The 21560-nt window shown below is 37.5% G+C and overlaps 3 protein-coding genes across 4 annotated transcripts; 1 reads left to right on the top strand and 2 right to left on the bottom strand.

Annotated features, from left to right (window-relative positions):
• Nucleotides 1–1908: 1908 nt before the first annotated feature.
• Nucleotides 1909–8238, bottom strand: LOC115022841 (COP9 signalosome complex subunit 9). Its single transcript, XM_029453943.1, has 3 exons — nt 8016–8238; nt 6544–6616; nt 1909–2526 (listed from the first exon to the last, which is right to left on the bottom strand). The coding sequence occupies exons 1-3, from the start codon at nt 8112–8114 to the stop codon at nt 2489–2491; spliced, it is 210 nt and encodes a 69-aa protein (XP_029309803.1). The 5' UTR covers nt 8115–8238; the 3' UTR covers nt 1909–2488.
• Nucleotides 8239–9765: 1527 nt separating this feature from the next.
• Nucleotides 9766–15928, bottom strand: apoda.1 (apolipoprotein Da, duplicate 1). Of its 2 annotated transcripts, none has more exons than XM_029453941.1 (7): nt 15864–15928; nt 15421–15480; nt 12115–12236; nt 11383–11521; nt 10926–11047; nt 10726–10811; nt 9766–10422 (listed from the first exon to the last, which is right to left on the bottom strand). In XM_029453941.1, exons 4-7 carry the CDS (start codon nt 11497–11499, stop codon nt 10187–10189), a joined length of 561 nt encoding a protein of 186 aa, XP_029309801.1. In that variant the 5' UTR covers nt 11500–11521; nt 12115–12236; nt 15421–15480; nt 15864–15928; the 3' UTR covers nt 9766–10186. The 2 variants fall into 2 exon arrangements, with proteins under 2 accessions (XP_029309801.1, XP_029309800.1); XM_029453940.1 differs by having other exon boundaries at nt 15868–15927.
• A 2369-nt stretch (nt 15929–18297) lies between these two features.
• LOC115022838 (apolipoprotein D-like) lies at nt 18298–20688 on the top strand. The gene is made up of 5 exons (XM_029453939.1): nt 18298–18818; nt 18933–19066; nt 19178–19299; nt 19752–19837; nt 19925–20688. The coding sequence occupies exons 2-5, from the start codon at nt 18956–18958 to the stop codon at nt 20164–20166; spliced, it is 561 nt and encodes a 186-aa protein (XP_029309799.1). The 5' UTR covers nt 18298–18818; nt 18933–18955; the 3' UTR covers nt 20167–20688.
• The last annotated feature ends 872 nt before the right edge of the window (nt 20689–21560 follow it).

Raw genomic sequence — 21560 nt, 5'->3', positions numbered from 1 at the left:
AGACGCTTAGTCCTGTTATATAAATTATATAAATATAAACTCATCCTGTATAATCTCCACATTGTCCTGCACACACAGAATTTGGGATTCTTAGTAAATAATCTTCTTAACGCGCTCCACAATTGGCACTTCATTCCGCAAAGAGTATTAATTATGTCCTTCTACAGATTTAAAGTTATATCATGTCATGTCTGTACAGGCTAATCAAGACTTTCTAAAGCATTTTTTAGAAAGTACATTTTTTCCTGCTATTACAGACACTTTAGTTAATTGGCTCCAATCGTTGAGCCTTTTCGTGGTTCATTTAACAAATCCCCATTCAGATAATACTTTGTGTGTACTGCTGGTAAACGCACAATCGGGGGGTTTTGAGTGTAATTAATACCATTGTCTTGTACATAACTGTTGGAAATTTCTATGCTGACAGTACAGTTCTCTGTTTTGCTGATTCTGTATAGCGAGCTGTTAAAAACCTGCAGTTTGCATTTTGTGCTCTTCAGAAGCCTCTTATCAGTTTCTTGTGCTGAATAGTAATAAAACCCCAATATGCTGTTGTCCAAAACTAGAAATAATATTGACCTTTCTTCTCATTGGTGCAGATATTAAGGGACTCTCTCTCTCTCTCATTATACAGTCCATACTTTTCAATACAATTATTACGGACTTTATTCATTTTCAACTTCGTAAAGAGTTCATTGTTGACCTTGGATAGATGGTTTCAGAACACAATGTTACGTATCTGGATCTTTCAATAAAGGCCACAACTACCAATTGTCTTCATTATCCATAAATCTGTCTCAGGTTATGTCTTCAGATGTATTTCTGAGTGCACAACCCAAACATTTGTTTCTGGCCACATAAAGCAGCACATATATCGGATGAGACAGAACAAAGTAATGTTTGATATTTTAATGTGAAATAATAGAAATTGAACATCCAACTGTATCTGCTGATGAAGATCACGTGAAGGAAGGAAGGAGCTTCTAAAAGGACCTTGTGATGATTTCTCAAAACAGAAATGAATTAATCTGATGTTCAGAGTTAGAAGAAAGACATTTAAGACAAATGTTGTTAGTTTGTTATTAAAATGATCTTGAGAAATCTGATTATTGATATCCTTGAATACATAACTGATAGATGACAGGAGATATTATTTCATTATCACTCTAACATTGTGCAATATGTTGTCAAAGCATGAAATGCAATGTAAATAAGAAATATAGAAACATATTCGCAATGTTCACAATTTCTGTATTTAAAATCTTGTATCACCAGCTCGTCAAACACGGCAGCTTGGTCTGCTATGACGCTCCACGTACCCCTCTTGAGTCAGTTTTAGAAATTCAGGGATTCCTCTAGTGGGCGTAGTAATTATGACGGGAGTAAAGGAGGAAGTCAGGTGACGTAGTGTAAAGACTGACAAAGTCCGTAAAGCAGGGAGGTCGGGGTGTATGGATGGGTCAAACAAAAACAGGACTTTCACCCGGCAGACTGTTTGTGCCCCGAGTGAAACAAACTTATTGTTTGTGAAGCTGAAGTATTTCATCTTCACGTACGTACTTGACGTATGTGTGTAACTTAAGTTATGCAACACATTTTTACTTAAACCATGATCTTTTCCTGAACCTAACTAAAACATTTAGTTGCCTATACCTAACCAAGTCACAATGCAACATACTTAACTTACGCCACGCCACGCACATAACGTTAACCATGTGTGGAAGTCTATCCGACTTGCACATTGGAAAAATGACGCCAAGGGGCCCAGTGTCGAATTGGGAGTGAGAACGTGTTGGTAAAACATATCAAGTTTATCCACAATGTCTTTTGAGTACCTAGAAAAGTGCTCTATAAATAAGAAGCATAATTACCAAACAGTGAATGAAGAGAATCAGACGTACGTAAGGATTCATATTTACAAAATGCTATTTATTGATTTTTGACCACAAAAACAAAAGCGCATAACTACAGTACACATATGTGCAAACTCTTAACGTAACAGGACGCACTGCAGATATGAAACAAAACACACAGAGCTTATGTGACTATCACACACTGTGCTACAAATAATTTAAGCCATTTTAGCAGACTGTCGTTCATCATATGCCATCTGCAGCATGTTTAAGGGCGACAGCGTACGGAGCCTCTGTATACATGTATAATTACGCTCCCAACAGGTGTTCTCCGGCACACTGAAACCTGCAATCCCGTTTAGAAGCAGTGGAAGACGTGAGCACGACACAAGCTCATAATTTCAACATACCATATATGAAGGAATCCTTGGGATCTTAAGAATTTTACAACATCTGGAGCTGGTGACAACTTTTTAAGGATGTTTTTTTTTTTAAAGCCTAAAACTAGGAGAACTATGAAAGGAAATTGTATGTCATTAGACAGTAAATGGTTGGTTTGCTTTCCACCAAAAAAAAAAAGGTGCAGAGTGGTGCGAATATAATCCATCATTACTCTGAAGACGTGTTCGTATTTGTCACTGGATGTCGTCGTCATCAAACAGATCGTCAAAATCTGTGGAAACAAAAAACACAATTATTACACTAAAGTTATAAAACACTTGGCTGTATATCAAATGTTTCTGCAAGCCAGACATTTACTCATAAAGCAGCGATGTAGGTTGAGAGGGTTGGAGGGCTGCAGGGTGATAAAAGTAAAAGGATCTGGGAATGCACTCGCTGAGCGGCCTTCCTGTGGGTCTGACAGTTTGTGAGGTCGGAGGTCAGCAGCAGAAGTGTATGAACATGCATGGGAATATGCGCCACATCCTCTGTTTCTGCAGGTAGCTTTTAACTAACACACACTGCGATACGGCTTAAAGGAAAAAAAAAGCTTTCATTGCTACTTAAACTACTACTGTCGTCACTGACTTTGCTCTTTTCATATGCTTTTGTGTGTTTTCTAGACGTGCAACGATTAGTCAATCAACAGGACATTAATCTGTAACTATTGTGATGATCAATTCATCCTTTATGTCATTTTTCAAGTCAAAATGTCAGACGTTTGCTCCTTACATCTTCACAAACGTGCTTTTCTTCTAAATATATGATAGTATAGTAGTATCTTTGAGTTTTGTGAAATTATTACCAGTATCTTTCACCATTTTAGGCACAAAAATAACAAATCGAGATAATAATCAGAAGAGTAATCGTTGATGTAATATAATAATCATGAGTGCAGCCCTGGTGTTTTCCTGGTAAAAAAGAAAAGAAAACTAGGACTGCAACTGATAATGTTTTTAATATTAATGTGCCCCATTTTTCTAATTAATTGTTTGATCTGTCAGAAAATACAGAAAAAATAACCATCAAATCTCCCTATAGCCCAAGGTGATTTCATGTTTTGTTTGATTAGTAGTGTAAAAACTAAATCTATTCAATTTATGATCACATAAATATAATTTTCTGTCAATACACTAAATCAGTTGATCAACTTGTGTTTTCACAGTGGAACAAAACAGAGGAAGGAATGGGCTCTTTTTACCTAGTCTCTTGAAATCTTAGGTTCAGTAAAAAGAAAAATATAAAAAGAAACTTTAAGTTATCGCCCTGTCCTTTAATGCAAACTTAAATAGCGTTGTTTTGTTGTCTGCGTACAGTACATTGTGTGCAGACTACACATAAGAGTGTGTTGTTCACAAGTCCTCCTTGTGCACAGACTGCTGTTTTAAGAGGTGTCATCAAACAGAACATAGAAAACATTTTGGCTCTAATTAAAGCCTTCACACAAAAAAAAAAAACACAATACCTACAATGAAAGACGGGAACGCTCGGGTGAAAAATACTGCTGGGACAATATCTTTCTCCTGAAAAGGCATATGCTCTATATGACCAAAAATATGTGGATGCCCAAACGTGCACCAGGTCATTGTCAAGTTGAAACAGGAAAAAGCCTTTCCCAAAAAGTTACCACAAAGTTGGAAGCAACTTAAATATCCCTGCATGCATTGCAGCATTTCATATTTTTCTTAACATAAACTAAAGGGACCATAGCATGAGAGTAACAGTACACAAAGGTATGCAGAGAGTGGTGTCCACATACTTTTGGCCAAATATTGTATCAGGTAGAAAATGTCCAGTCTGTGGTTTCTGTACACAGTCAACACATATTAACTGATTAACTGAACAGGACTAATGAATACAAGTGTCAATGAAGAAATATATCATATTACTATATATATATATATATATATATATATATATATATATATACATATACATATAACTATAAAATAAACCATGCAGGCGAATGTATGAATGAATGTGAGCCAGTAGTTTTGTATTCTAATCCTGCCTAACACCTGAGACTACACAAACGTTTCAAAGAGATTCATTCATGTGTTACGTGCAGTAACAGTTTGATCATACTGCAGTCTCCTGTTAGAAAGTAAAAGATACGCTGAAGTTATTTTTACAGAACTAAAGATTTCCGTGTGAAATAGAACAAATGAACACAAACTGAGCCTTTGTGACGATGATTGTTTAGGTGAATTAACATATGGAGGAAAATCTCCAAGAGTTTGAATAGTATAATCCCTGCATAAATGTAGGCCAGGGGATTGGGAGCTGCTTCAATGCGCCTGGAGACAGTTATTTGGTACACTTCTCTATCAGAAGGGGAAAAAGCCTGCCACCCTAAATGAGCCTCATACAAAGCACATCCACAGAGCTCCTGCTGAGAAGTCTGCGTGGAATCTGTGTCGTGCATATGGCAAGAAGTCCTAGTCGTTTGATGTAGGTGCGCCCCGGGACAAGAGATCACACTACATTATAAAACACAGTTTGTAAAAGGGGGGCGGGGTTACAAGGAATGTTTTGGGGCAGTAAAGAGACTTCCTGCTGTGGAACCAGCAGGGCTCCGACGCCCAGGGATGAAATACCATCATGTGCTAATAGATTCAATCTGTCCTGACTGACTACTTCCTATTTGAAGATGACTGACTCCTCCTCAACTCACTTCAGATCACCTGAGCTGCTAAATTAATTTGCATCGATACATCTATTAGTAAAATCCTGTGAGAGGATCAGTGCAGCCGAAAGTGGATGGAAGGCTTTAGCTAAGTTTCTGCAAAATAAAATGCGAATAAATGCTTGTTTTCGTCCACTCGCGATTATTAGGAGTTGGTTGGTTGAGATAGGCAGCGGGTGGCGCCGACCTATCATGCAATTGCAGAAGAAGAGGGCACAACAAGAAAACCTAATTAAAAGGAACGCCAGTCGAACCTCAAAATGTTGGAAAATAATGTGGAAAACTGGATGAAAAATGTAAACTTCTTGTTTGTTTCATGTATTAATGTGAGGAAGGTCACATCAGATCTGCGTTTAGCGATGAGGAGAAGGTTTCAATCTGCCGCTGTTCTAAGTCTCTTCACCGGAGGAGAAGCTTCAGTGGACGTTTGAAGTCACATGATTTATGTACGTCATCTTTTATTCACTAAATCTGTTTCTGTGACGCATTCGGCTTTTATCGATACACCAACTTTTCCACCTCAGCCAAAGTTTTTGGTTATATTTCAAAATTATTTTTTTGAATTTTTCGCCGTTTCTACTTTAATGCGCAAATTAAACGTTTGCATAAAAACAGGTGGATTGAAGATTTTATAACCCCCTCACCCTTCAGAAAATCAATTCAAAAGTCAGAGACTACATGTTGAGTGAAATCCACACATCAGATTTAAACTCTGTGAGTATTTCATCAAAAATATACACGGCTGCCAAAATTCAACAAACATTTTAAATAACTAGTCTCTGCGTTTTGTATATTTGTGACACAGCTCTCTCCAACCAAACACCTCCTTCAAGACATTCACTTCCTGAAGTATGTTCCACCTAAATTAAAACGTCTCCGTTGTATACAATCTGCAGATCAGCGTGAAGTCCAAAGTTTGAAATGACTAGTGTTGCAGAAAAAGGACAAATCAAAAGAACATTTCTAGTACCCACAACATTTATATGGTGCTATAAAAATAACCAGTGGCAGCACTAACCGCACGACTTGGCCCCCAACTCCTCCCAGATAAAGATAATAACTGGAGTGATAAACTTTTCATCTCCAGGCACATTGTTGAAACGCTGGACACGCACCCGGTCTGCAGCATTTCAGCAGAGAATGTATCTTTGGGGACTACCCCGAATGTAGACCTGTGTATTAATACCCTTTGTGTAGTAGCATTGATGTGGCAGAATATTTTGGGCATTTGGTTGACAATTCTTTTATTTCATGTACAAGTAAATGTATATAATTATTTAAAGTCTTAAATTAATTGTGACTGAATCTCAATTTAGCTTTGTATCTGATTTTTATACATTTGTCTGTATTTTATGTATCGTAGACTATGACTTCTCTGACAAGGTTATAGATAGATTACTGTATAAGTAAGTCCGGTGGTTTACGCAATACCTGCAGGTAACATGGACTAACTCAGTATTTCAGGGTTCAAGCCTATTGTTGGTTTGGCTGTTGAGAATTTCAGTTTGCCTTTGTGGAAATGTAAGGCAGGGCAAGTTGTATGTATATGAAGAGATTGTTTACCATTGAAGAAGTCTGGGTGAACTGCCTTTTCATTGGCAGCCAGGTCCATCAGCAGTCCTGTGCTTCCCCCAGCCTGCAAGACAACAAACATGCAGCTCAGACGCACAACTTAAACCCTAGAAAGACGAATGAATACATAGTCATAATAATTTAGATGTGGTCAAACATAAACCTGCATAGACGTTTAAGTAATGGGACTACACAAGAGAATGCTAAACCCTAATTTTGAATGATCACTTTTTAATTATGCTGTTTTCATCCCAATCTGCAGACAACTTGTCAAAACAAAAGGCATCTTTTTGTCGAAATGTGTTGAGTTTATCATCCATTGTATTTGGCTTCTCATGTTACTTGAGAAATGTCCATTTGTAATATTAATTAGATCAATGAGATACAAAAATGCTTCACTGGCCAAGTATGTGTACACATACAAGGAATTGATTTTAAGTTGCTCTCAATGTGCTTACACAGAACAATGTACAGGAAGATAGAAAGAGACATACAGATAAAAACAGTACAAACAAGTTGAATATAGATTAGAATAAGGTATATTCAAAACAATGTATCGATTAATCTAAAAAAAGAATCTGAAGATTAATTGATGATTAAAGAAATTGTTTGTTGCAGCCCTAAATAGGTGTATATTTATAGGCCTATATATGAAAAGCAACAATGACCAACATGTTTATATACAGGTCGAGTGGATGGTTGTGTAGCATACAGTATATACATGCATACATGTTTATATAGGCTACTACAGTATATACAGTGTTATCATGGATGACACGTACATTTTAGGGCTGCAACTAACAATTACTTTCATTATCAATTAATCTGCAGATTATATTTGTATGTAAATTAATTAGACGTTTGGTAAAATATTCAGAAAATAGTTTTTAAAAATCCAGTTTCTCCAAGTCTAAAGTGAGGTCTTTAAATGTCTTGTTTTGTCACTCCAAAACCAAAAGATATTCAGTTTAATATGATAAAACAAACAAACAAACAAAAGCAGGAAATCGCAATTTGTCTGCATTAAAAATTACTTTAATTCATTTTTATTATGAAAATAGTTCGCAATTGTTTTTCTGTAAATTGACTAAATTATCGACGAGTAGTCGTCTAATTGTTTCAGCTCTACATACATATAAAAAATACAATAATTTGTAGGACATTTTAGTGTTACAAACGGATTAATATGTATTGATATGATACAGACAGTAACACGGAAATTAACGTTGAAGTCAACGTTACCAAGGCAACAAACAACCGTTACATTAACATTAGCGTCCGGGAAATTATTACTATTTATCTATTATTCGTAATCTTAAGCAGTTAACGTTAAAAAGCCATTTGACTATTAAGACATTAGCCTCTATAAAGGGAAATAACGGAGGTGCAAAGTCGGTTGTTACAGATAACTAACGCTAATTGTTTACAGCTAACTAAGTTAGCCGGCAGGTTAGCTAACAAACCTCATCCAGATCAACGTACGGTCCTGCTCCCTCAGGAAACATCTCATCCACTGCTGGTTTCATGGCGGCCGTCGAGTTTGATTGATCCTTTAGTGGCATCGATGAACAAAACCACGAAGTCTTATTTATCAAATGATTTGCTAAACAAGGTACACAGCCAAGCTAGTGCGGTGCCTTGTAAAAATAAATCCGACGGGATAGTCGAGTGAAGACGCAAAGGTTCCGCAGCGAGTCTTCAGGTAATCTTTAATGGGCGAAACTGCGTTGTTATTTATTTCATGCACACGCTTATTAATATTGACGCAGTCCAGAAGTCACCGAGGCAAACAGTTTGTCTATTCATTTAAAGTATTTGTTTTTTTTGTGCATTTCCAAGGGGAATTTGAGCGGTTAGAAATTGCTGCCAATAAAAAACAGGCCTGTATGTTGTAAAGTTTACAAACTATATGCATTGCACTTTTAATAGGCTACACAGTTTGTTTGTTTGTTTCTTGCCTTATTACAATATGACCACTTCCAAACATTTCAAAAAATTACATAAATTACATAAATCAATAGGTTTTAGAAATGTCTAATACATTAAATAGTAGTCTGTACTTAAAGTAAAACACGTTTTATAGGGCTCTTCAGTCAGTGTGTGTGTGTGTGTGTGTGTGTGTGTGTGTGTGTGTGTGTGTGTGTGTGTGTGTGTGTGTGTGTGTGTGTGTGTGTGTATGTGTGTGTGTTTTTATTCTCCAGTTCACCTGCATTCCCTTAATAATAAACATTAAACTAATATAATCTTTCAAATCCAGATACATTACAACATACGTTGCAACATAATTTGCAATTGAACTGTTTTGTTTTGGATGAATTAAAAGTGATTCAACGCGGTCGTATCCTCGGTGGATATCCCCAGTGCGACACATTCTCAGGCATGTTTGACCGAAACCATAAAAATAAAGACAATGGGATTCTTGTTAAAGGATAACCACATACGGTATCAGGTTAACCAAAACGTCACCTCAGTCACTGTGAAGAACTTACTACTTGTTTCATGAAGGAGTGATTGTTAAATGCATGTAATGTAATAAATATATAGCTAAATACATTTAATGAAGTGTAATGATACAAATATATATCCTGATCTTGTGAATGTGTGTTCCTAAAAAGATTCTTAAATCCTCACTAAAAGCTTTCACCAATAAATACACTTGTAATATGTATAACTGGGAGTGTTCAGAGAGCCCAGTATTTAGATTGAATAAAAAGCAGTGTTGGTTCCATTTAGTTGGATTTTTGTGCGACCGAAGGCCAAAATGTCGAAAAGGCAAAAAACAAAACACTTTTTAAAGCATTTATTTGATCTTGTGCTGCAATTTCTTTTGTACATGTCTGCACATTGTGGTGAGCAGAGCAGGGTCAATCAAAGGATTTGAAAGGAGATCTTTATTTATTTTTTAACCCTAACTAATGTTATTTCAGGCCTGCTCTAATGTATTAGTAACTTGTGTAATAGTTAATTAAATTACTTATTTTTCACTGGCAAATGAATACAGGAACGCTGAACAAATTCTATATGCTGTCAATTCAATTTAAGTGAAAGGTCACAAATGGTGCTGCGACCTCTGTTGTCCCTCAGCTGTGTGTGTGTGTGTGTGTGTGTGTGTGTGTGTGTGTGTGTGTGTGTGTGTGTGTGTGTGTGTGTGTGTGTGTGTGTGTGCACCCTAATGTACAGAATAAAAGAAGACCACATGAAGTTTCACTGACTTTTATTGACTCTAATTAGATGCTTCATGCTTCCAGTTTGCGCTATAAACCTCAGATTTAATCAATATAATTTGATTCCAACATGATTTTCCATTTTCCAGCAAACATTGTTTATTAAGACAAAACGAACAGCTCAAAGGACTAAAACTGTGTAGAACATTACTATCAGCTTGGGATATTACAACCAGGGATGATGTGTTGATGAAATAAAAAAGGTGGTACTATGACTTCACTTATGCTGTTATACTTAAACACCCTCACATCAAACAACTATAATGCAAGGTAATATTTGTATGATCTTAAAAAGGTTGTTACAACTCAGTAACACATAACTGAGTTACAGAGATGAGTTGGAACACATGATGAATCATTCTCTGTCCTGTCAACAACAGCGCCATCTTGTGCTGCATTTCCATCGCCACTCAGAGAGTTTTGTCACAGCCTTGCTGCTTGCTGGGAATCATCCTGCTCACGTCGATGTTGTTCTGGGCGAAGGTCTCCATGGCTTTCTCGACGGTGGTTTCCGGCAGGGTTCGTGTTCGGCCCAGGATCCAGGCAAAGTCGACATGGAAGAGCCTCAGGATGTCCGTGCAGGAGTACACCAGGGCCGTGTTCACGTAGTCAGTGGACAGGATCCAGTAAGGGGAGTAGGGCAGGACTGTGGTGGTAAGGAGCACAACACAAAATCAAAAGCTTAATGTTTTCTCTTGATCTGACACAAGGAGGAAAAGTGAGAAGCATGTTTATGTTATGAAGCTCACTAACACAACTGACACAAAATGGAATAAAAACATCTAAAGCAAACAAACATCCACGGCCGACAACACAGGTTCATAAATACAAAGTAATGTTGCACTAGAATAAGAGTATTTATTGCACTAGAATAATTATAATTATTGCACAGGATCCAGTAGGTCAAAAGTGACATTTATCCTCAAAAATGTAGAAATGTTTCTCTCACCGTAGGAATAACTTATTCCCAGTTTAGCCGGATTCTTCATATCCTCTATGACTCCAGTCCCTTCGATTTTCCTCAGCTCTCCTTTTCTGTATTATTCCACACAATCACATTTCATGTTGGATTAAGGGAAATACACACACCATACAAATATTACCGCTTGACTCCACATTTGCACAAAGAAAATTGCAGATAGGACTCACAGTATTTCAGAGCTGACCACTCGAATGGAGTTGTCTACCTTCAAAGTGAAATTGGTTTCGATGCACCGACCCTTCTCAAACTGGGCCGGCAGTTTGGCAATTTCAAACCATCTCCCCATGAACTGTGAGGGCAAAGACACACACGAGTTCAAAGACAATCAGAGCGCTGTGAGAGGAGAGCATGAATAAATCTGCATTCTTAAGTGGATTGAGTAAAATGTAAAAAGAATATTCTTTACCAGTAGTGGAAACTAAAAAAGTACTCAATTATACTTTACTACAGTTTAGATGTATAATTGCTATAATTGCTTACATATGCAAAAATACAAAATATAGTCAATTTATTTTGAAATGGCACAAAAGAAAAAGTTTCATGTCATCCACACACCACCATGTGACACCACCGGGCGTCAGTCGGCCAATTTATTTATAGTTTTCCGTACAATGTAGCTTGTACCTGTTTAAGATTGAAGGCCGGTTGAACAGATGGTTCTGGACAAGGACCCCAGTGGGGCACCTGAGCCCCGATGAGCGGGAGGATGAAGGCAAAAACCAGAACAAAAGATAACTTCATGGTCACGCCGAGCCTTTGTTACCTGCAAGAGTTTATCCAACAAAACATACAAATGAAATTCAATCTGTAGTGTGTGTTGATAAGGAAACAAATAGCAGAAATCTGAGATAAAGAAAATCATTCATATTATCATATGCACAACAATTAATGATGAACTGAACATCTTGGATCTCAGGCTCCCTCCAACAATCCTAATTAAATATGAAAACAATTAATAATAAATTCACGCAAGTAAATCTAAGACATCTAAGACTTAAAAATAGGACTAAAATATAAACATAAATAAAATATAAAGTAAAGTAAAATTTGTGGTAGACAGCATTGCAAACAGGAATGTAGTAAATGTTTATGCATAATGAGAAGTAATAAATATATATACTCACAAAGGTGTAAATAGTTTGTGAGACACTAAGTAAAGTATATAAAGTGCCTCAGAGGTAGAGATTTCACAACGTTATAAACAAAGTAATTATTTGAAAGTGAAAGTTTACATGAAAGAATTATCTTTAAACACAAGAAATTTAAGCTAATTAAAAGCATTTTTTACTCACAAAAAGTGAGTAAAGTGTTTGTCAATCATTTTATTTATACACATCATAAAATATATTTTCCTACCTCTGGTGGTTCAGATATATGTTCTCTCCCCTGGACAATTTCTGGTATTTGAATTAGAGACGTTGCTCTCTGCGAGGTTGTGCAGCTCTCTGTCATCAATGACTGTCTTTGTGTGGAGCCAGCTTTATTTCAGACATGAAGTAAACTATTAGCAAAGTGGAGTCATGGGGGACATACCAGTGGAAATGTTATTAAACAATCTGGACTTCCCCGTGCCTTAAATGGGCAGGAATGTGGATTTTCTTTTTCAATAAAATTGAAGATTTCTTTCATTGACTCTCAAGTATTTACACATATATCTGCAAATAGACGCCATTTTTAATGTTGATGAAAATAGATTTATTTTCAAACTTAAAAAAAAGGAAATATCCAAGTATATGGTTAGACAAAGGGACTCATTACATACGATCTAATTCAATAATATTTTGTCACGATCACCTCACAGTAGCTCACAGATTAGATGAGTCAGGCAGCGACGTGGCTCTAGAGAAGGTAATGTCGGTACCCAGACCATGAATCAACGTTGTATCTGCAGTGGTGCCACCACGGTGTTCACATTTGTGTTTCGAAGTGAAACGCCTGAAATTAGTTTCAGACCTTCATGTTCTTCACCGGGGGAATTGTAAAAGCTTTGGTGACCCTCTGACTTGTCGATCTAGTGCCACTATTGAGATCGATTCCATGGTTCAGTGTGACATGTCTTGACAGCTATTGGGTGGATCACCCATCACCATGCAATTTGGTGAAGACGTTCATTTTTGAGTGATGCACTTGCACACTCATCAGGTGAGGCGGTGGTGACCTAAAGGTTAGAGGAGGGGGCTTGAGACGACAGGCGCTGCTGGTCTGATGAGAGTTTCACCACACCTTGGACGAGACACAGAAGAGAAGAGCTGCTCATTGGGCAGCAGGTGAATGTGTGAGCATTACAGCTTTACAAGGCTGTAGACTCTAAGTCTTGTTTCATAATAACACAAGTTATACGGCATTGGTCTCTGTAAGTGTTACGTGATGGGTGCCATGATGTTAGTGGTTGTGTGTGAAATAGATTTACTGTCAATAGTAAAAAGAAAAGGTATTATTTATTTTTTATATAAAACATTTGGCCAATTTATTATTCTTCATCAAACTAACAGTTGTCATTTAAACCTGGCAAGGAGTCCATGTTTAACTACAAGAGTAGGTAAGCGTGTTTTCTTTTATGTGGCTCTGATTGTACTGTCACACACACACATTCATACACACAAAGGGCTAAATGCTGCTGTTATTGGCCTTATTTTTCTTCCGATTTTCTTAAAATGACAGACTCCATGCTCATGTAGTTAAAGTTGGTAAGTTGGCACATGATCAGTAAGTGCTGAACATTTGCCAACCTCAACAATTCATTCAAAAAGCCGTGATCATCCAGCCATCACTTAAAAATCCGACAGTGCTTCTGTATTTATGAAAAGTTGGTCATGGTTCAAATGCATCAAAATACACAAAATATATAAAGTGAAGTATTAAATTCAGGTATCTTAGTACGTTTAAATCCATTTAAATAATTGAAATGTACTGGTGCAGTAAACCGCAGCTTTTTAACAATCAAAACAAATTAAACCAAACAGTCAATTAAATGCAAATGTTACGCTGTCTGCTTTCAGACAAAGCCCCACAGCTACAAACAAGGTTACATTAAAGATGAGGAAGATCAAAAAAGGTTCAATTTCCAGCTGATACCCTTCAGAGAGGAACGACTTGTTAGCTGCAGCCGGATAGATCAAAGCCTGCTTTAGGTTTTTCCCTGGATGGAGGGAGGCTATGAGCCTGACTGGTCAGCAGATGATCAAGGGAAGAAACAAGCACACTGGTATACTGCTGGCTCACGGATGGAAAAAGAAATATCAAAAAGGGTAAGGAATATTAATGAAGCTGATGACACCGGAATATCTCAGCAAAATGAAATCACATGCATGCAATTTATAGTTTTTGTTTCCATATTCTATCACACGGAGGGCAAAATAGGTAACGTCTCCATCGGCACCGCTTTACTCGTGACGTAGAGATCTTGTTCTGGCTTTCGCGTGCATTTGTTTTGGAAGCGAAAACAGCTGTTTGCAGGATGCATTGCGATGAGGTAATGTTTCTATTTGCAGCTGTGTAAGTTTATAATTCAGGAACAGTTTTGAATCCTTTGAAATCTCAGAATTGTCTCCATTTGTTAAATGAGCGGCCGAGGTTGACTTCCGTTTTCACCCGTTCTCTATAATCGCTGGTGAAAATGTAAACACAGTCTCTTCCGGTCTACGTGCCGTATTTCGTGGGGAATCAGTTTCGAGCACAGGCTTCAAGAATGACCTTTTACGCAGAAGGTGCGTAACAGGTGAAATTGAAAACTTTAACGATGGCACAGTTCCATTATGTGTCCCAGTAGCTGTACTCGTGAGCAATCATGCACAAAAGGCCTTTTCACAGAAGACAGTTTGACTTGTCACAGAAGGAAAAGCCCAGGTGTAAATAATCTAACTAATGAAGCCTAAATTCAATTTAGCTGCTTTGATTTGAGGTTCTTGGTATCGTGCAAAGCTTTTAAATGAAGGCTGAGACACGTTGTCTCTGACCTCTTAGGAGCTGAGGGATATTACACATGTGCAATGTATCTGGAGCTGCAATGTCAAATACAATGGCGGTGTCAGCTCAGGTGCTTTCTGGGACTCAGGTTTTGTTGCATATTAACATGTAATTTGAGCAAATTTATAAAAAAGCAAGAACCCAAGTCTCCTCTGTCACACCTCCACCAGTCCACGTTAATTTAAGGATGCAGTCCACGTTCCTCATACAATATGACGATGTGAGTTCTCCTCTATTGTAGCCTCCTTGGTACCGCACATGCTTATTTTCCTCGTTACTGTTATTAGTAACACCTGTGCTTCTCCTACAATGACAAGTCGAAATGTCTGCTGTGAAAGAATCTTCTACCAGAGGCTTCTCTCAGTGGAGCGCAGCCATCATTAGTGTTATTAAATACACCTGTGCTTTTCCTACTATGACATGCCAAAATGTGTGCCATGGGAAACCTCCCCCACTTAACTGTTCCCCTGACACGCTTGCCCGCCTGCACATCTCCGTGTTTCCATGGTGCACACCTGATTTTATTATCGACAAGAATAAAAGCCTATTACCACATTGGCAGCATTGCCATGATGCTCATTACAAAGATTTTGTAAAAGAATGTGTGTGTATGGGCATGGAAGCAGCAAATGATTATAGACCTTCCCAGTGGCAGACATTCAGACTTGTCAAACACAGGTGTAACTAATTACATACCTCGTGTAGTTCATCTCTGGGAGTCTGTTCATGTGTTCTCGTCTGTTAACCTGAAAGAATCTGAGCTCTTGTTCAGTTTGGGATACTTAAGTACAATGTTGACATACTTTAGTTGAATATTTCCATTATCTGCTACTTTATACTTCTACTCGGCTGCATCTCAGAGGCAAATATTGTACTTTTTAATCCTCTACATTTATTTGACTTTAGTTTCTGAAGATTCAAATTGATAATACAAAATATAATCAACAAACATATTATGCTGTATTATAGATCAGTGCAAAAATGATCGTCATAAATAATTATAATCCAATAATATAGTATATTATTCAGAAATGGGCCATCTGCATAATGAGTCCTTTTACTTTTGGTTGTTTAAGTTTGTTTTGATGCCAATATTTTTAGAATGCAGGAGTTTTGCTTGTATTTCTACTTTCACTTACGTACAAGATAGTACTTCTTCCACCACTGGCAATGTCACATGTCACCACACATGGGTGACTCCTGGCACCTGTGTACACACACACACACACACACACACACACTGAAGGTTAAAGGTTAAACATATGTAAGTGTAAGTGTAAATTCCATAACACACACACACACACACACACACACACAGCTGAGGGACAACAGAGGTCGCAGCACCATTTGTGACCTTTCACTTAAATTGAATTGACAGCATATAGAATTTGTTCAGCGTTCAAGTTACTAATACATTAGAGCAGGCCTGAAATAACATTAGTTAGGGTTAAAAAAAAAAATAAAGATCTCCTTTCAAATCCTTTGATTGACCCTGCTCTGCTCACCACAATGTGCAGACATGTACAAAAGAAATTGCAGCACAAGATCAAATAAATGCTTTAAAAAGTGTTTTGTTTTTTGCCTTTTCGACATTTTGACCTTCGGTCGCACAAAAATCCAACTAAATGGAACCAACACTGCTTTTTATTCAATCTAAATACTAAATACTTTTATTTAAGAATCTTTTTAGGAACACACATTCACAAGATCAGGATATATATTTGTATCATTACACTTCATTAAATGTATTTAGCTATATATTTATTACATTACATGCATTTAACAATCATTCCTTCATGAAACAAGTAGTTCACAGTGACTGAGGTGACGTTTTGGTTAACCTGATACCGTATGTGGTTATCCTTTAACAAGAATCCCATTGTCTTTATTTTTATGGTTTCGGTCAAACATGCCTGAGAATGTGTCGCACTGGGGATATCCACCGAGGATACGACCGCGTTGAATCACTTTTCATTCATCCAAAACAAAACAGTTCAATTGCAAATTATGTTGTAACCTAAAGTAATGTATGGTGGATTTAAAAGATTATATTAGTTTAATGTTTATTATCAAGGGAATGCAGGTGAACTGGAGAATAAAAAACATGCTTTATATATATTATTTTAGCTACAGCCTTCAATGTCTGTTGATCCTTAAAAAAAAAATATATATATATATATATATAAATATAAATATATAAATATATATATATATATATTTATATATATATATATAAATATATATATATATATGTATATATATATATATATATAAATATAAATATATATATATATATATATATATAAATATATATATATATATATATATATATATATATATATATATATATATATATATATAAATATATATATATATATATATATATATATATATATATTCATGGTCCCCTCAGGATGAATCAGTCTGACTTTTCTTCTAGCGCCAGGATGAGGTTTACATTTGTGTTTTGAGTGAAATATCTCAACCATATATAGGGTGGGTTATCATGAAATGTACATTAGACGTTCAGCTTTCTCTCAGGGTGAATTGTAATAACTTTTGTGATATGATCAGGTCAACATTTTATTTTCTCCAAAACGGTTTGGAGCGGATCACTTCTGCTGTGAAATCACTTGGCTCAAGGCCAGCAACAAAGAGGGAGGCCACACACAGTTATAACAGTCAAAGGTTTATTTAACCAGCAAACATAAGCGTAACAAAGCGACTAATGGGATGTGTAACCAGGTAGGTCATCAGTTGTGTTAGCAGTGTGTGGATGGGTGAAAATATAGTGTAATGTGTGTTGTAAGATGCAGCAAACCAAACAAAAGTAACAAATGCTACAGCAGGCCAGCTGTGAGAGAGAACCGGCCCAGCTGTCAGAGACCTGATTAGAAGTGGGCTGTCCTTTATGGCTTCTGCAGGTCCCGCCCAGATGGCAGGTACCGGCAGACACTCCCTTCCAGCTCCTCTGTGACTGCAAGAGAGCCGAGTTAGATACGCAGCTATACTAACGAGGGTCGTCACACACTGTATAGAAACATTATCACTAAACAGTTTTATCCTCTAATACATTGCCTGACCAAAAATGACAAAACACAAGATGTAGATCATGCATTTAAAGCAATAATAAACTGATTAAAATTCAACCGAAGCTGTTATTTTTGTTTTTAATGAGCATTCTGTTTTCTCCATCTCTGCTGTTGATAAAACAACACAGACTGTGTCAGCCTCCTTCAGCCTCCTTCAACCTATTTCCAGTGCACAGTGGTTTCTAAGGCCTTTGCAGCTTTCTTGTAAAAGCAGGACAGGGATTAAAAGTGAATCAGAGGCGGAGAGAGCTGCTGTGAGAGCGCAAAAAAAAAAACTGATGCACCTGTGCCCAATTAATCTTTCATTACACCTGTGTGTGCTTTAGAAATCACTAAGAGAAGCTGACGTCTATACAAGTGGGGATGCAATAAATGTTCGCCTGAAATGGCACTTATGTGGAGCGAAAGTTGTTTGTTGAAAGAAATATTCCACTGCTAACAGAGGTTAACCCTGGTTCTCTGAATACATCAGCTGGTGGAAAATAATTATATTCCCTTTCTTGCCAAGACTTAGAGGAGAAGATCGATACAGAGTGTTATCGTCTCTAATGTAACTGCAAGAAATAAGGATATATATATTTCACCCAACCTCTTAAATCCACACGCATGAATAGCAGCTTTGATTCTGGTTTACTGTGCACTGGACCACCTGGATACATTTAGATATTTTGTATCTTGTTTATTATTCGTCTTGTTTCGTCATTTTCGCATTTATGTTTTATTTATCTGGGTTCTTTTGGCCAAGCGTCCTCTTGAAAAAAAAACAAAAAACAAGTTGGTATCATTGAGATGAAGGGACAGAGAGGAACGAACGAGATTTACTTCTCCAAACATCAGAAGGCGTGAGGCCTGTTTGAACAGGTGCCCATTGCCACACTCTTTCACACGTCAACACGAGAGGAGGGGGCTGAAGAATGTGATCAATGGTGACGCTACGGGTCTTTGGATCTATAGAAGACTGTGAATGTCTTGCACACAGGTGGTAACCTTGATTACATTCAGGTGAGCCGCCTGCAGCCACGACTCCTCCTCCTCAAGTCTCCTGCTCCTTCTGTATTTAACCCCCAGAGAAGCTGGTTGTTTCATTAGTGCTGCTGTGCGTTTTGTTCCCTTGAGGTCGTGTTGATAAGAGAAAAGCCATGAAGATCATTCTGTTGACTCTGCTGAGTGTCCTCGCAGCCAGCGCTCAGGTGTTAAGGTTAGGCAAATGTCCCAAACCTGCAGTTCAGGCCAACTTTGATGCTTCCAGGGTGAATACTAAACTTCTCTTTGTTACTACTAAATTATGTACAGTATGATAATTGTGCCTGTTTTGCAACAATTAAATGTTCAGAGTGTAAAATCCTGTGTTTCCTCTGCAGTACGTTGGTAAGTGGTATGAGATCATGAAGCTGCCAACAATCTTCCAGAAAGGCGAGTGTGGCACTGCCACCTACAGCCTGGAGAGTCCTGGAGTCATCGGGGTCCTCAACAGTGAGCTGCTGTGAGTACATGCTGCCTCAAGATTTTAGATTTAAGGGTTTTAAATATACTCAATAAAAAACTTTTTTAAAAGTACTGCTTAGACTCCTAACATTTTTGGAACGGCACCACTTACTCATCCTTGAAATAATAATTTTCAGAGCAAATTAAAAAGTCTCTCGTCTTCTAAATCCACAATAACGAGCCCTGCGAGGGAAGGCTGTATTTCTATTGCCTTTTATTAGAAGCCACATTGTACAATTTTTTTTAATTCAAGCGTATCGAGTGCCCTCGCCCAAAGTTCCCCGTTCACAAACTGAAATTTTTTACTGTTTCAAATTTTGGAAAGGAAAACATTTAGTGAAAGGGAGAAGATATAAATGACATTGGAACAAAAAATGGACAAAGACCTAGAAGTGAAAGAAAATAAACTCCTAAATGAAATGATTTCATGTTTTTGTTTTCTTCGTTTAGTAATGATGGAACCATTAATTCTATCGTCGGCTCAGCAAAGGTCAAGGACCCCGCTGAGCCTGCCAAGCTGCAGGTCTCCTTCAATGGTAAAGAATTCATTACAACTATAGTCACGTTTATTGAGTTACTTGTGTCCCGAATATTCCAGCAACTTCTACTCGTCTCTCCTGCAGGCTCTCCTCCTGGTCCTTACTGGGTGCTGTCCACCGACTACGAGGGTCACTCTCTGGTCTTCGGCTGCACAGACTTCATCTTTTTCCACGCGGAGCTGTCCTGGATCCTGAGCAGAGAGCCCACCCTGCCTGAGGAGACCGTAGAGGAGCTGCACGGCATCCTGTCCTCCATCGGCGTCAATGTTGACAAGATGGTCCCCACCAACCAGAATGAGACTCTCTGCAGCGCCATGAACCAGTAAACAGAGACACTCCTGTTTCAGCCTCTACAGGACTTCCAGACATTGATTCATGCCATGACACACCACTGCATGCAGTGTGTGTGTGTGAAGTGTGTCGCTCCCTGTCGACGCAATATGCAAAGCCATGCAATAAACCTGTAGAAAGAAATTCATGTTTTGCTGCGTTTTGTCTTTAGGGCTTACTCTAGAAATTGTCAAGCGCAACGAAATTGCAGTTGTGTCTGACTCAAATGATGCATCGTCTAAAAAACGTCACATTTACAGAGAATAAAAAAGGCATGAATAAAATAAGGGATGATAAATAAGTGCAATATGAAGTATAATAATAACACTATGGAATACAAGTGTGCAAAAAAGCAGCAGCAGTAAAGGTGCAGTATAACAGATGTGATTGGTGTTGTAATGCTGCACAGAATCAGTGGGTTGAAGTGACATGACGGTAAATACTGCACATGCTCCAATGATGGCAGCACATAAGTCTTCTCAGACTGAGGAGATGTCTAGTATTTAATTGTATTCTGAATTATAAAAGGCAAATAAGAACTACAACTCAAATTTCATAAAATCTGATTTACTTGTGCTTTAATTGCAAGCTACTTTATACCTCTACTACACGACACTTTAAGGCAGGAAACATTTTACTTTTTTCTCCACTATTTGACTTTATAGATTCAGATTAATAAAATATATAAATCAACATATGCATTATGTAATCTACTGAAAAGATTTCAGGTACAAGTAGATGGAACCCAAAAGCACGATACGGACACGGGACAGGTTGTGTGAGATCTTTACTTGGTCGAAAAAGCAGGCAAGATCAAAGTCGGGAGATCAATCGTAAAGGCAAACAAATTTGACAAGGAGCAAGCGGGTAATCCAGGGTCCAAAACAGGCAGGGTCAAAAACCAATCTATAACGCAGGCAAAACTCAGAACACGAAACGCTGGCGCGCTTGTCAAAAACACAAGACAATCTGGCAGGGACCAAAGGGAAGTGAGCTGGTATAAATGCTGAGGGGCTGATGAGGGAATGCGCTTCAGGTGAGGAGATGGGCGGGGAAACCCAGGTGAAGGGAATGAGGTGATTGCAGGTGACGAGACATGAGAGTTAGTGATACAACAAGAAACAAAAAAACAGATGAAAGAAAATAACTAAGAGTCAGTAGTATTCGTGACATATTATGGATGAAGATAACTTTATTGATCCCTTGTTGAAATTCTCAAACAACCCGGCAAAATATGTTACTGTTTAAAAAATAAATACAAATAAAAAAGCCCCACACATTAATGCATCAATAATTATATTTTAATGTACGTTTTATATATATATATATATTTATATATATATATATTTATATATATTTATATATATATTTTTTTATATATATTTATATA

This window comes from Cottoperca gobio, chromosome 17 (assembly GCF_900634415.1).
Source record: "Cottoperca gobio chromosome 17, fCotGob3.1, whole genome shotgun sequence".
In the NCBI taxonomy this organism is placed as follows: Eukaryota; Metazoa; Chordata; class Actinopteri; order Perciformes; family Bovichtidae; genus Cottoperca; species Cottoperca gobio.
The sequence above is the reverse complement of the archived record's forward strand: the minus strand, read 5'-3'. Positions and strand labels throughout refer to the sequence as shown.